Source organism: Drosophila sulfurigaster, chromosome 3 (assembly GCF_023558435.1).
Source record: "Drosophila sulfurigaster albostrigata strain 15112-1811.04 chromosome 3, ASM2355843v2, whole genome shotgun sequence".
NCBI classification, from domain to species: domain Eukaryota; kingdom Metazoa; phylum Arthropoda; class Insecta; order Diptera; family Drosophilidae; genus Drosophila; species Drosophila sulfurigaster.
In genome coordinates, this window is record NC_084883.1 from 48,534,912 (window position 1) to 48,549,306 (window position 14,395).

General features: G+C 40.2%; 1 protein-coding gene across 2 annotated transcripts in view; it reads left to right on the top strand.

The window, feature by feature from the left end:
* The window catches only part of LOC133845184 (adenylate cyclase type 6), a 41,889-nt gene that overhangs the window by 14,795 nt on the left and 12,699 nt on the right, over positions 1 to 14,395 (top strand). For both annotated transcript variants that reach the window (XM_062279561.1, XM_062279562.1), the window contains exons 3-15: positions 2,225 to 2,501; positions 2,567 to 2,860; positions 4,883 to 4,994; positions 6,087 to 6,235; positions 7,220 to 7,644; positions 8,305 to 8,717; positions 8,847 to 8,967; positions 9,146 to 9,347; positions 9,674 to 9,823; positions 10,107 to 10,228; positions 10,802 to 10,894; positions 12,169 to 12,315; positions 12,446 to 12,604. In XM_062279561.1, coding sequence (XP_062135545.1) covers positions 2,259 to 2,501; positions 2,567 to 2,860; positions 4,883 to 4,994; positions 6,087 to 6,235; positions 7,220 to 7,644; positions 8,305 to 8,717; positions 8,847 to 8,967; positions 9,146 to 9,347; positions 9,674 to 9,823; positions 10,107 to 10,228; positions 10,802 to 10,894; positions 12,169 to 12,315; positions 12,446 to 12,604 — 2,630 coding nt within the window. In that variant the 5' untranslated portion in view covers positions 2,225 to 2,258. The remainder of the gene's footprint in view (positions 1 to 2,224; positions 2,502 to 2,566; positions 2,861 to 4,882; positions 4,995 to 6,086; positions 6,236 to 7,219; positions 7,645 to 8,304; positions 8,718 to 8,846; positions 8,968 to 9,145; positions 9,348 to 9,673; positions 9,824 to 10,106; positions 10,229 to 10,801; positions 10,895 to 12,168; positions 12,316 to 12,445; positions 12,605 to 14,395) is intronic.

Consider the following 14,395-nt stretch of genomic DNA (forward strand, 5'->3'; position numbering starts at 1 on the left):
AATGCCGCCATGTACATATTTACATTCACTGAAAATAGGCAGCGGTATAATCTGTATATTAATTTAGTACATTTTAATAATAATAACACATTGTCTTGCTTATATTAAGAACGTTTATCGGATATCTCACAGTCGAACACACTCAACTGTAGTTTTTTTACATGCTTTATTTTTGTAACTCCAGCTTTGCTTAGGCAACAGTTGGCCCTAGTCCGAAGTTCTGGATTAACCAAATGAAATATGCTTACTGAGATGGCATTTGTTTGTTGGCCAGTGTGTACACACCTAAATTCATAGCGTTGGCTAATTAAATGTTATACATCTATCAATTTCGATTTGCGGCAAAAAGTTTAAATTGATTTATTATACGAGCGTATATGGCTATAGATAATGCCTGTTAGGTTATACACAATTTCAGCTGGCTTAGCCTAAAATCTCCCCACACCCATCCACTCTCCCACTCCTGCTCCTTCCCCCCAATCGTTTTTGTGCTATTTGAACTCGCTTGAAAAGCTATTTGCTTTGTTGTTACTTTTAAAGCTGTTGCCAAATCCTTAGTCCGTTACCTGTCGAGTTGCTCTTCAGCACAGCTCTTCACCTCTCACTCTCCTCCTCTCTCTCTCTCTCTCTCTCTCTCTCTCTCTCACTCCTTGCTGTCTCCTGTCGTTGCGACCTCGCGTGTCTGGCGCGCATTTCGTGAGACTTAAGTGGGCCGACCCCAAGCAGCAAACGGCAGCACCAAAACATCAGCAGCAGGCAGATACTCGTACGATGCGATACGTTGCGATACGATGCGATATGCTGCGATACGATATATTTATTGGCAGCGCCAGTTTCGCCAGTGTTCTCGTTACACAGCGTGGGCGTTGTTTGTTGTTCTTGTTCTTGTTATACCCGGCAGCTGTCTAGCCTGGATGGGTGCCATAATAAACCGCTGATAACTGTAAATGTTTGCGCAAATCAGCCAAAAGATAAGCAACAAAAGTTGCGTTGATTATGCTTTTGATAAATAAACAAATGTATTTAATAATCAAATAAATACTATTTTTTTACTGTTGTCGTCATGTCACTAACTCCACATGTGGCCTTAACTCTATCAGTCTGTGTCTCCTAGTTTGTCGGGTTTTTTTATAATTTGAAATATAATTAATGCAATCAATAATTAATCAAATCGCTTTCTAATTTATTTTGTCATTCATTTGTGAATTTATATTGAGTTAAATGAACCATTTTTTCCAATTGTTTAATTCAGTGAATAGAAATGATGATGACAAAACAAACTTTTTGAAGTGAACGTGTATTAAATGAAATAAAAACACAACCTAGCTGCCAAAATTTGAATTAAATTTACTAAGAACAACATCTTATACAAAAATATCGAAAAATTTAACATTTTCTGAAAAATACAATATGTAGATAATGTTGTAAATTTGCGATTACAAATAATGGGTTCATATATAACGTTTGGGTCAAAGCCTAACTATAGGCAAATTAACAATACAATAGGAATATTAAGTCTCATTTATTGTTTTCTATACATTTTTTTTTTTTCGTAGTGTAGACAATCGTTCTTTCCTCTATATTTTTGCACTAAAAAAGTATTGTAGAATATTGGTATTATATTTAATTTCATATTATTTTGATGACCTCATTCTTTATTACGGTACTGAAACGAATATTCTCTAATCTAATAATCGAATCTAATAAAATATACATATCAATTTTTTGATGCTGCCATCAGTCACGAAAAATCAGCTGTAGCCACATTTTCTGTGTTTTTTAACATTCGCAATGAAAAGATTTATAAAGGTTAAGCAACTAAATAATTGTTTATGTCATAATAAAATTGTATTAGAATTTACATTGCAATTTAAATTGTAATCTATATTTACAATTCTTTGACCACGCTACCAGGTATGCAACAGTCGAGTATACTCAGCCAGCAGATGTCTTATTTGTTGCCTCTTCTACTGTTTGTAGAACGTTTTTGGGTAAAATCGAATTTATTGTTTTAATGCCATTTCTGTCGCTGTCGCTGTTGCCGTCGCCAACGAGGCCCAAAAATTGGCAATTTGTTTAGAAATTAGCGCGCTTCTTTAGCATGTAAAATGAAAATCAATTTCACCCCCGGCTCAGTCCGCTCGCCCCTCGCGACAACCCCAATTCCAAGTACTATATAAAAGAATTTGTTGGTCTCTCTCTTTCTTTTTTTTGGTGCCTGCAGCTAAAGTTGTGGCTGCCACACGAAACTGAAGACAATGAGCGCCACGGGCGGCAGCAGCAATGGAGGCGGCACCGGAGGAGCAGGAGCTGGCGGAGGGGTCAACGCAACTGCTGCTGGCGGAGGAGGAAGCAATGCCACGCACATCTTTCGCTCGCTGTCATCGGAAAGCCAAAAGCGCGAATGGTCGAAGCGTCTGTCATTGCGTGGCATGCGACATGGCGGAGGCGGTGGAGGGGGAGGAGGAGGCGCCACAGCTGGATTGGCAACCAGCAAGGAGGTAAGTCTCACACGCAACCAACTAAATAATCGTGAGATTGAGATACAGTTTATCTACTTCTATAGGAGAGTGCGGCAGGTGGCACGGCAAGTGGCACAACGAGTGGGGCAAGCAAGCATCGCAAGTTCTTTAGTCGATCCGCCTCATTGAAGCAAGCGGGCAGCGGCAGCAGCAGGCAAACCTCCATGGAATTGCATGTGCCCGGCCAGCATTCGGCCGGAGGAGCTGGCTCACCAGCCGGGCCGGGACAGCCACAAACACAGCCATCAACGCCAAAGAAATCCAATTGGGAGGTGATCGAACATTTCAATACCAGCGCCAAGGGAGGCAAGGCGATGGTGAGCAGCAGCCTGATTGCGGTAAGCATTCATTAGAGGTTTCGCTCCCTTTTCCCCGCACTCCGCACTCCACACTCCACTCCAACACTTCCCTTTCGGCTGTCTATTGAGTTGGGGATTGGCATCAATTAATTTGCTCACCTAATGGACAGGCAGCAGCTCCGCCAATCGACAGTTGCCCACTCCAGAGTTGAACTCGACTCCGGTTTGCGCCGTTTGCGATTTAAATATTTAATTTGATTTGGCCATAAGCAGCGGGTAGCCAACACACACACACAACAGGGATACTCAAATTAAAACACAATTTGTTAGTAGAAAGTGAAGTGAGAAAGGACACCGGAAGGTAGAAATTTAAAGGTAATAATATATGGCATGGTATGTTGGAGAGAAGAGCCTAAAAGAGAGGAAATTGAGAGGTAAAAAATAGTTGGCAGCAAGAAAAATGACTACAAGAAAGAAAGGAATTTTAAAGGAAAGAAAAGAGTTAAGAAAGAAGCAAGAATTTTGGAGGAAAAAAATAGAAGAGCTGAGAAAAAAGTAAAAATAAACTTAGAGTAGAAAGACGTGAAAAATTTATTGATAAAAAATAAGACACATTAAAGTAAAGGAACTATTTTAAGAAAATTTAATTTTACTTTTTGGAGGAAAGAACATGAAGAGCGGCGGAAGGAAGAAATTTAAAGGTAATAATAGATGGCATCGCATGTTCAGGAGAAGAGCCTAAGAGAAAGGAAATCGAGAGGTAAAAAATAGTTGACAGCAAAAGAAATTAAGGTATGAAAAAATTAAGTTTTGGGAAAAGAAAATAGACGAGCCGAGAGAAAAATAAATGTGAATGAAAGCAAGAAAGAATCAAATTGTGGAGGAAGAAAATAGAAGGTGTTGAGAAAAAACCAAAACAAACTTGAACTGGTAAAAAGAGGGAAACTGGAGCTTGTGATGCAAAAAAAAAAACCGTTGCTATAAAATATATTGATAAAAAGAAGGAACATTAAAGCACAGGAAGAATTGAAGGGAAGGAATAACATTAAAGCAAAAAGAAGAATTGAAAGGAAAGAATAATATTACTTTATGGAAGAGACTGAAAATGTGTGGCAAAGAGAAGGTACTAAAAGCAAAAAGCTGTAGAACAACGTAAAAATAAGTGAAGAAGGTTAACCATAAGAACAACACTAAAATTAAAAAAAAAATCAGAAAAGAAAAACGACGTAATTGAGTAAAAAGTGAAAGCAATTAGGCAATGAAATAAAGAGAAGAGAAGAAGATACAAAAAGGATGTTCAATAGTGTTATCGATGGAAGGAGGAAATGTGCTAATGCGGTACTGAAAGTATTGTAATTTAAGTACGATAATAAAGAAAAGAGAAAAGTGAAGACAATAAGTTATAAGCTACAGCAGAGTTTAGCTCGAAAAAAGGGGAAATTCAATGAATGAGAACGAATGCTTCGCATTTAGTCTAAAAGTTTTGCATTGTTAGTGTAAGTTGTCGCCATTATTATGCACTCTCTATCTCCCCCTCTCACTCACTCATTCGTTCTCCGTCCCCCTCTTAGCCAAGTGCAGTCACTTGACAAAAAGTTAACACCTTTGGCTCAGCTAACAAGCAACGTGCAACACACAAACAGAGTCAGGCATATTGTATTCCAAGCACAAGGGGCCACTTTGCAAGTGTGTGAGAGTGTGTATATGTGTGAGTGTATGTAAGTGTGAGTGTGTGAATGTTTGAGTATATTTGAATTTGCGCTCGTCGCTCGCCAGTTGTCGAGAGTCAATTGAAAAAGTTTATATGGCACAGAACAAAAAAAGCGACGACGCTTCTCGGCCATTTGCGAGGGCGCAAGATGTGGCAAGCTGTGTGGCATACAAATGGGCGGCAATTTGTTTAAAGATGCCACAAGGAATACCCCTACGCTCCTCTTCCCTTCACTTACAGTTTTGAATATTATAGTAAACAAAGTGCAACGCAACGTGGCGTATGCTTAATATGCTTAAGACTCACTCTCATTCTCACTCTCTCTCTCTCTCTCTCTCTGTGTTTTTCAGGCTGGCATCACGCGCTGCAACATCGATGAGTCCATTGATTCAACCAACTCGAGTTCCACCTGCCACAGCCCAATGATCTATCAACGCGACGAGGCGCAATTGCTGCAGCAATGTGAGTAGCATCAACAGCAAAATGAAATGCGATGCGCGTGTCCTCTGCTAATAAAAATGCCAGCACGTGTGTGTATGCGAGTGTGTGTGTGTGTTGTGCAACAAGCATGTGGCAAGGACTGTGCTGCCATCTCAAATGTCACAAGTTGATTGTCATTGTCATATTGAATTTGACGAGGCAACAGCAAAAGCCTCAGCTTCAGCCTCAGCCTCAGCCTCAGCTGTAGCCTTAGAGCTCAGCTTCTCAGCCTTAAACTATGGTCTGGCATTGCCCCACTGCCACTTGGCTACTTGCCCCTTGCCCCTTGCCACCACAATTGCTCGCCCTTTTGTAGCTGCTTAGCATTGTGAGCTGCTTTGTCGGTTGCCTTGGCTGCCAGTCGAAGAAGCGTCTGCCACAATTTACTTATTTTAGTTTATATGCCATACGATATGTTCTATGTGTGGCTGCTGCCTTGCCTCCTTGCCACATTCTGTGGCACATTGTGCGCTCTTGATACACACACAGATTTCTATAGAAATTTACATAATCACGTTTGGCATTTATTTATTGATGCATGTGAGCATAAGAAACACAACAACACACAAGTCGAACGAACGTATGCCAGTGACACGCCTCGTGATTGTTGTTGTTGTTGTTGTTCCTGTTATTGTTGCAGCTTGTTATGTATATGTGTGTGTGCGTGCGGTTTATGGGGGTCAGTTGAACGATTTTACAACATTTTATGGCTTTGTGTGTTGCATTCACAACGAGTTTTTGTGCGACTCCCTCGCAAAGTCGAAGCGACAACAAATCGAAATCTAAAGCTGAATCCAAATCAAAATCGAGAGGGTGAAAGGGCGAGTGTATGTCTGTGTGTGTGCAGAGCATGCAAAATTAGATTTGTGGCAGCCACAAGTTGCAAATATAATTTCCATATATTAAACTAGTCACTATGAGTAGTTATCTCTCCACAAATTGCAATTCGAATAGCTCAAATTTCAATTTCAAAGGTGAAATGTGAAAAGGCAAACCGCATATTAATGTGCATAAAGTGCCAAACAAATTAGCTTAGACAATTTACCAAAATTTCCATTTCCATACTTCTCTCAGCTGATGGCGGCGATGGTCGCAGCAATGTGGAGGCGGCAAACAATCCCAGCACCTCGGGCACTGCGGCAAGTCCGAGCATCTCGTTTTGGTATCGCCTCAACCGCATCATTCTGCGTCTCTGCTCGACGCATCAGTTTAAGAACCTGCAGGTAAGCCTCTTACTATTTTTCTACCCATTACCTGCGTAAGGTAGAAGGGTATTATAACTTTGTGTAAGTAATAGAGATAAAATATATGTGTATGTAGATCCGAAACTTTACATGTCCGCCTATCTGTATAAAACACTGGTTTTTAGAGACTATAAGATATAGTCTAATTCATATTATATACATCTATATATTTTTATAATTTCTTTAGTAAATTAATTTGGTCTATGTTAAAAATAAAAACGAAATTATTTGCTTGTTTATAGATATACAAAATAAAGTCTTCAGTATATCTTAGTATTTGGTCCGTCTGTCAGTATGACACATTGCATCTCAGAGACTATAAGATATTGGGCTAAGTAATAGTATATCAATATACAAAATATAGCAATTGGTATATTTTAATATTTTTTTGGTATTTTAATTCGGTATATTTTATGAATAATGCCGCAATGTGTTGCTTGTTAATCGATATCAGAAATATAGTATTCAGTATATTTTCGGTATATTAAAGAATTAGAAGAATGATGTAAAAAATAGTTTTCGGAATATTTTTGAATATTTTCGGTATATCAATTTGGTATAATTTATAAATAATTCCACAATATTTTGTTTGTTTATCGATATACCAAATATAGCCTTTGGTATATATTAGTAATTTCCGATGTATTATTTTAGTATAATTTTAGAATGATAGAAAAAGGTTTTGGTTTTATTGTACCCAGTATCTAACAGTCATGCACATTCGACTGTAGTCTTCTTACTTCTTTTGACCAAAATTGTGAGCTTAGCATCGTTTCAGTTAACAGTTCACAGCTTCACAGTTTGGTTGCTTCAAAATCCCTTTTGCAAATTTGTTCCTTGCTACTTATGGCAATATTTACGCTTTCCATTACGTTTTACCGTATTTTTTAGATTTATTTTTACATTACTTTTTCTATTTGTATTTCCATTTTCCACTTTCCACTTCCCATTTTATTTGTACAGGTGGAAATGCTCTATCAGCGTTATTTTTTGCGCATGAATCAGAGCAACACAACGCATATACTGGCACTGTTGCTAACACTCATCCTGGCGTTGTCCTGCACGCACATTGTCTTCACCACGCTGCAACTGCGACGCAGCTTTGTGCCAGCCACAACGGCCAACATACGCTTGGAACGTCTAACCATCGAAGGCAGCGTCGAGAATTTGACACACGCCACAACTTCGACGCCAACGCCAACTTCAACTACGATGCCGATGCCAACTTCAACGGCAGCAGCATTGCCACAAATTGCAAATGGCAACGAATTGGGGCAACTTCGCATGATGATGACAAACTATGGCGGAGCATGGGGGCGGGGACAGAAGCGTATACGATATCGACGCCAGCACAAGCATCGTTACAAGCCGCAGCAGCATCGAGTCAGGTGAGTTTTGACAGCTTCGGAGTTGAGTTATGCAAACAACTGAGTGAGCAAGCAAACAAGTTTGCCTGTTTAGGCCACGCATTATGTACTACACAATACACACAGAATATACGCATAACGCATTCGCCCCTTTAGCCACGCGTCAAATTCAATCGACGCTCGCTTGCCCATAAAAGTATGCTACTCTTTTTTTTGCTTTCTTTTCTGTTGTGCTGATGAAATTGTTTTTGAAGTTTAAAATTAGACGGGCGAATGGCGAACAAATTGAAATGCGAGACATGAGAGAGAGAGAGAGAGAACAAAGCAATAAACCAAGGCAGCACCATCAGCAAATACAAATACAAATACATCAAATAAAGCAAAGCAAAGGCGAGTCAGAAAACTTTTGGCTCGTCACGCATTTATTTTGGAATTTGCCATTTACATTTCGATTTGCGGATTTCCATTTCATCGTTGTCGTTGTCGCTGTCGTTGTCGTTTTGCCATTTCGATTTCGATTTATTCTCATATTTATGCAGCCAAGATGGATAGTGTGATGTGTGTTTGCATTGAGTTAGGCTCGGTTAATGCCCAGCTTATTGATATGCGTATGAAATTTGCTTTTCTACTCCACCAACTCTACCCTTTTTTTTTTTTTTTTTTGCTGTTGTTCACTCGCAGATACAAACTGCGTGCCAAGCGTGCCCTGGAGCAGGAGCATCAGCATCATCGTCAACACTCGACTGTTGACATTGCCCAGCTGAATGCGGCCTCATCTCTGGCTCTTGATGATGATGCTGTTGATGTTGCTGATGGCATTAAACGCATTACCAATTCGCGCAACAACAATGAAAGCCAACGGCATCAGGCACGTGATGAAGTGCTCAATCTGACGCCGTTTGATGGATCCAACAGCAACAACAGTAAGGATGAAGGACAGGACGAGGAGCAGCTGACTGGACTATTTGGTTTAGCAGATAATTTCGACACTTCATTGGATTACGCACACATGCTGCTCGCGCTGATTGTGCAAATCGATGAGTCTGTGCTCGTTTTCCTCATTGTCATGCTAATCTGTGCCATTGTCTATGCATGTGAGTAGAGAGCACATAGTGCTTTAGATTTCTCTGTGTATTTTTGCCCCACAAATTGTTGCCAATTCTGGCGACATTCTCTTTTAATTGTTTCACTCTCTATCTCTGTGTTGTGTTTGTCGCCTGCAGTTCTACTCTGCATACTCTCCAAGCCGGCCATGAACGAAATCTTTCTGGTGCTTGTCTCCTATGTCATATTGGGCACGTTTCTGGCCATCGAAATAGCCGTTAGCTATGCCATGCAACCCAGGTTAGTTGTCGAGGAGAAAGCAACAGCTGTTGCCCTGGCAGCAGAAATTAATCATGCCACGCTAATTGCTGGCGGGATTGACAACAATGCCACGCAACGGCTGTCAGTTAAACAATTAGACTCTGGCAAAATTGATTGTCTTGGCTAAATTTAATTCCAACTCCCATTCTGTTCACAGCAAATCATTCAATGGCAGCGCTTGCTGCATTGTGCTCATCTACATGACGTATACGATGTTGCCGCTGCGTTTGCGTGAGTCGCTCATCGGTGGCATGCTGCTTAGTGGCACGCATTTGTACACATCTCTGCACACACAATACGTAAGCGAGGAGCTTCAACTCGAAGGACAACGCGAACAGATGTCACTGCGCTGGCAGGAGGTAAATCATAAGCTGCAGCTTTGCTGCTGCACTTGTTTGTGGTCACAAATCAAGCGGGTGGCCAACATCTATCAACAGGTTTTCCTTTTGTGTATGTGTGCCACAAATTCACTGCCTTTATGGCAGCAGCAGCTTTAAATGGTCACGCCATCGAGGTGGACAATAAATGCGTTTATTCCACTCACGCGGGCAAATAAAGCGAAACATAAATAAATAAATGAAATTAAATTGCCGCTAAATTGAATCAAATCGAGAAAGAGAGGCGAAGCTTTTATTGTGTTATTATCAGCGTTATCGACATGTAATGCCCATTAATGTCCTTTCAGTTGCTGTGCACGTGCATCGCTCTGCTCTTGGCCAACCTTACAGGCGTCTACACACACTGGCCCAAGGAGAAGGCTCAACGCAAGGCATTCATCGAGACGCGACAATGCATCGAGGCGCGTCTGCGGACACAGCGCGAGAATCAGCAGCAGGTGAGTGAAAGTCGGCTCGAAAATGAACACAAAGCAGAAGGAGGAATCTTCAAAGCAAAGCCAAAGCCAAGGCAAATGAATGTGCAAACACGCTCAAAGCGGCGGGGGCAACGAGGCGTGGCTGGTGACTTGTTGCCAGCTGCCAAAGGACAAACAGCAGTCACGCATTTGGCATAGCATAATTTGCCAGCGCCTTTTGGCAGTTCGCTTTGGCTCGCCTTAGACTTATTCCCCCATCGAGTGAAGCTGAGTGCTGAGTGCGTTATCCTTTAACGTTTTGCAGGAGCGACTGCTGCTCTCGGTGCTGCCGCGACATGTTGCCATGGAGATGAAGGACGATATTGCGGGCCAGCCACGTGACACGCAGTTTCATAAGATTTACATACAGCGCCACGAGAATGTGAGGTAAGTGTTTGTCTCCCCTTTCCCTCTCTCTCTCTCTTTCTCTCCCCTTCCTGTCTATCTCTCTTGCTTTCCGTCTTCGTCTGTATAAATTTATTTGCATGTAAAGTCAATAAATTGTCTCTGACGCGTGCTGTGCGTGTGTGCGTAACCCGTCCAATGAATTTTTATATATGTCAAGCCAACAACTGCACATAACCAGCTGTCACACACACAATTACACTCACTCACACACAGTCACTTACACACATGCAGAGACGCAGTTACTCAACGTAAAGCATACTTTGGGGCGCACCTGTTTGACTGCATTAAATTTGGCGCTGAGCCGCTTAACTTGCGTTCGCGACTTTAAGCATTTCAGTTTACATTTAAATGCAGCCAGTCGAATTTACTTTTATTCAAGTATTCGTTTGATTGCGCCAACCACACAACACAACACAACACAACAAGCGAAAACCGTTGTTAACTATGCCAAGAACAATGGCAACCGCAAGCTGTAATATTTGCACTTCATCTCACAACTTCGTTTCGACTTTCACTTTTTCACTCTCTTCTTTGTTTTTCTTTTTTCTGCAGCATTCTCTTTGCGGACATTTGCGGTTTCACGAGCCTCTCGGATCAGTGCACGGCCGAGGAGTTGGTGCGTCTGCTGAACGAACTCTTTGCACGGTGAGTCGTCGAGGCATACTTAATGACATTGCCTCGCTCTCTCTGTCTGGAACATTGTTTGTTTGTCTTTATACCCACTACCCAAAAGTTAGAAAGGTATTATAGTTTTTGGGGTGATATCATATAACTGTTCATGTCCGTCTGTCTGATAGATATATTTAACATTGTTTTGACAACACTTGTTTTTTTTACATACGATCTTTAAAGTTTAGTTGCCTTCGAATAAAAATTGTAGAGTTGTTTAAGAAATCATTTTATTCGTCAAAATATGAGTTGCAGCTATTGGGTTAATAATCTGGTATATTTTATGCAGATTGAATGTTGCAGAACTTCGAACTCGGAGTATTTAAGTATTTTTTCGGAATAATTTTTTAAAATATTTTTACGAAGTTTTGATTTTAACTTTGATTTTATTAGTTAATAAAATACCAAATACCCAATTCGGTATATTTCAGTATATTCGGTATATTTTTACAATAGTATTGCAGACTTTTGCTTTTAGGTATTAGTAAATCGTTATACCAAATATGTCTTTCGGTACATTTCAGTATTTTTCCTGTATATAAATTCGGTATATTTTTAACCATAATACTACTACTACACACTTTTGCTTTTAAGTAATACTTAATCGATATAACAAATATGCGTTTCAGTATATTTTAGTTTTTTGTATATTAGTTCAGAATATTCATATGTTATTTTACAGTTAATATGGGGTACTTCATAGTCGAGCACAATTGACTTTTACTTTCTTACTTGTTTTTTTAAGCTGTTGTTGTTTTGCTGCCCCTTTGGTCATGTCAAAGAGTCGAACAAATGAAGATGCTGACACTGACCAGAGGCGCTGTGACTGTTTCTAGCTCAAATTAATTGCAGTGGCAAGCTGGCACGCTGGCAAGTTGGCAACCTGGCCAACGTTACCTGTGGGCCAAAGGCTAGGTTCAGCTTAGACTTAGATTAGGTGCCAGGAACAGGGCAGTAAACAGTGCAAACATTTAGTATGTACTCCTGCCTCGATGTCCTTTGGCTTGTTTGTCCGGCACTTTATTGGTTCGCATTGAATGAAACTGTTGTGTATACGAAACGGATATATTGACTATTTGCGTGGCTCAGCGTAAATAGTAAACATTCAATTAGAATGCTTTGAATGGCAATCGGTACTTTGAGTTCATGCACTTCTTTTTTAAATTCAAATTTAACAAATTGCCAATTAAATTGAATTTTATTGTTCAACTTTTCTGTTACCCTTTTTTCATGTTGTTCTTGCTTTGCAGCTTTGATCGATTGGCTGCGGAGCATCATTGTTTGCGCATTAAGCTGCTCGGCGATTGTTATTATTGTGTCTCCGGTTTGCCGGAGCCTCGGCCGGATCATGCTCACTGTGCTGTGGAAATGGGACTCGATATGATAGACGCCATAGCGTGAGTACAACACACAGAACACAGCACACAATTGAACAATGCCAGTTGTGGCTTTTGTGTATTGTGTGGCTTTCCCTTTTTACCCTTTTTTGCACTCTCTTCTTTTCTTGGTCTCTTTTGTGCTCTGCAGTTTGGTGCGAGAGGTAATGGCCGTGAATGTGAACATGCGAGTGGGCATCCACACTGGACGAGTGCATTGCGGCGTATTGGGTTTGGTCAAGTGGCAGTTCGATGTCTGGTCCAATGATGTAACGTTGGCTAACCACATGGAGAGCGGCGGCATTCCCGGGTAAGTATTCTCGATGTTATGTGTGCGTGGAGCTAATGGCATTGATTCTACGAAGTCGATGACAGGCGACAAAATCGCACAGTTCACTTACTTTCAGCTATAGCTATTAATTACTTAATGTCTGTCAAAGTTTGACAAGAGCTGCAGTGGCAGCAACCACTTCAAAGCTGAGCCCTTTTTGGGATTTGCGCTTTGTCCCCAATTGAGCCGCCCTAATCCCGGCCCTAAAAACCGACCGACTCACAACATGCAGCATATTGCCTTGTCTTAATGCTTTGTTTTTGCCTCAAAACACATTTCGCTTGATTATTTTGCTTGGCTGACAGTTTGCGCCAGAGACGCCTTACAAGGCCTCAGCTTTAGCTTTCTGCGGTTAGCAGCTATTCGAATGGTGGTCAGTTCTCGGTCTTTCGGTTCTCCGTCTTTCGGTCCTCGAGTTGCCGGTGTGCTACTTTACGACAGCTGAGAATTATGCTTTTGACCCGCTTTGATATGCGCCCCCGACAAGTATGCAATGAAAGGCAGTAAGCAGCAGTAACAGTACATACTCTACTTCTTATCGCCGCGGCGTGCCACGCCCATCACCCATCGTTAGCCCACTATCCACAACCCAAGCCAAAGTTCTTCTACTTCATTCGCCAACCGCAAAAGCCGCTGACAAGTTTGTCTCATTTCCGTTTTGACAGGCCCTTCGTTCAGCAAGTAAGTGAGTGAATGTGTGAGTGTGTGTTTGTGCAAGTGAGTGTTGCTGCAATTAAAGGCAACTTTTGCATTGGGCCACAAAACCACAGTTTTACAGAGTTCTTCAGCTTAAAAATGTCCAGCAGGAGCGAACTTCTTTTTAGCATTTGCTTCAAATACTTTATTCATTTCGCTGGCATTACTTTATGAATAGTGTTAGTATTCATTTTAATTAACTATGCAACATTTTGTTTTGCAAACTGTTTAAATATTTTGTTTGATTTCCTCAATTATTGCTTTTTGTTTTAGCTTCAATGGACTAAAAAAGATTTCAATGCAAATTTTTATAAGTAAACTTATAAATTGAAGTCACTAAATTAAATTGAATATATACGTATACGGATTTTTACTTTGCATACTCAAAATTGCGTATACGTAATTTTAATTTAATATAATTTTTTATACTCACTATAAATTTGATCAGATATGGAAAAGGACACAATTTTAATTTCACATTACTAGCTCGACTTTTCATAATCTCCAACATTGCGTATACGTAATATTATTTTCATATTCCTCAACATTACGTATACGTAATTTTATTTTATAAATTGTTTCCATAATCTGCAACATTGCGTATACGGCATTTTCTTTTAAATTTATTTTTCATTCTCATTTAAAATAATTTTTCATACTCTCGAACATTACGTATACGCAATCTTATTTGAATTGACCGAATTGTTCGTATAATAATTGAAAGCATTTGTAACTCTCAGATGAAATACAACGTCAAGTCATCTCAGCAGGTGTTTGTGAGCTCAGCTGTGAACGCACAGATTCTAGATTTAAATGCTAATGGGTGGAAAAGCATCTCAATTTGAACCCCTGCTCATAGGCATTCACAAAGATTTCGGCATCAACTGTCATCGTATTGATCAATATCAACCTTGTTCACTTTAAGTCAAAAGGGTCTTAGAATGGATAAAACATACTGAATGAAATAGAAAACATTTTGTAGCCTACGTATTTAAAAGATAAAAGAATGGAACTAAACCAACTATATGTAATTTGTATTATGTTTAACTACATTTTAAGCAAAATAACGATTCA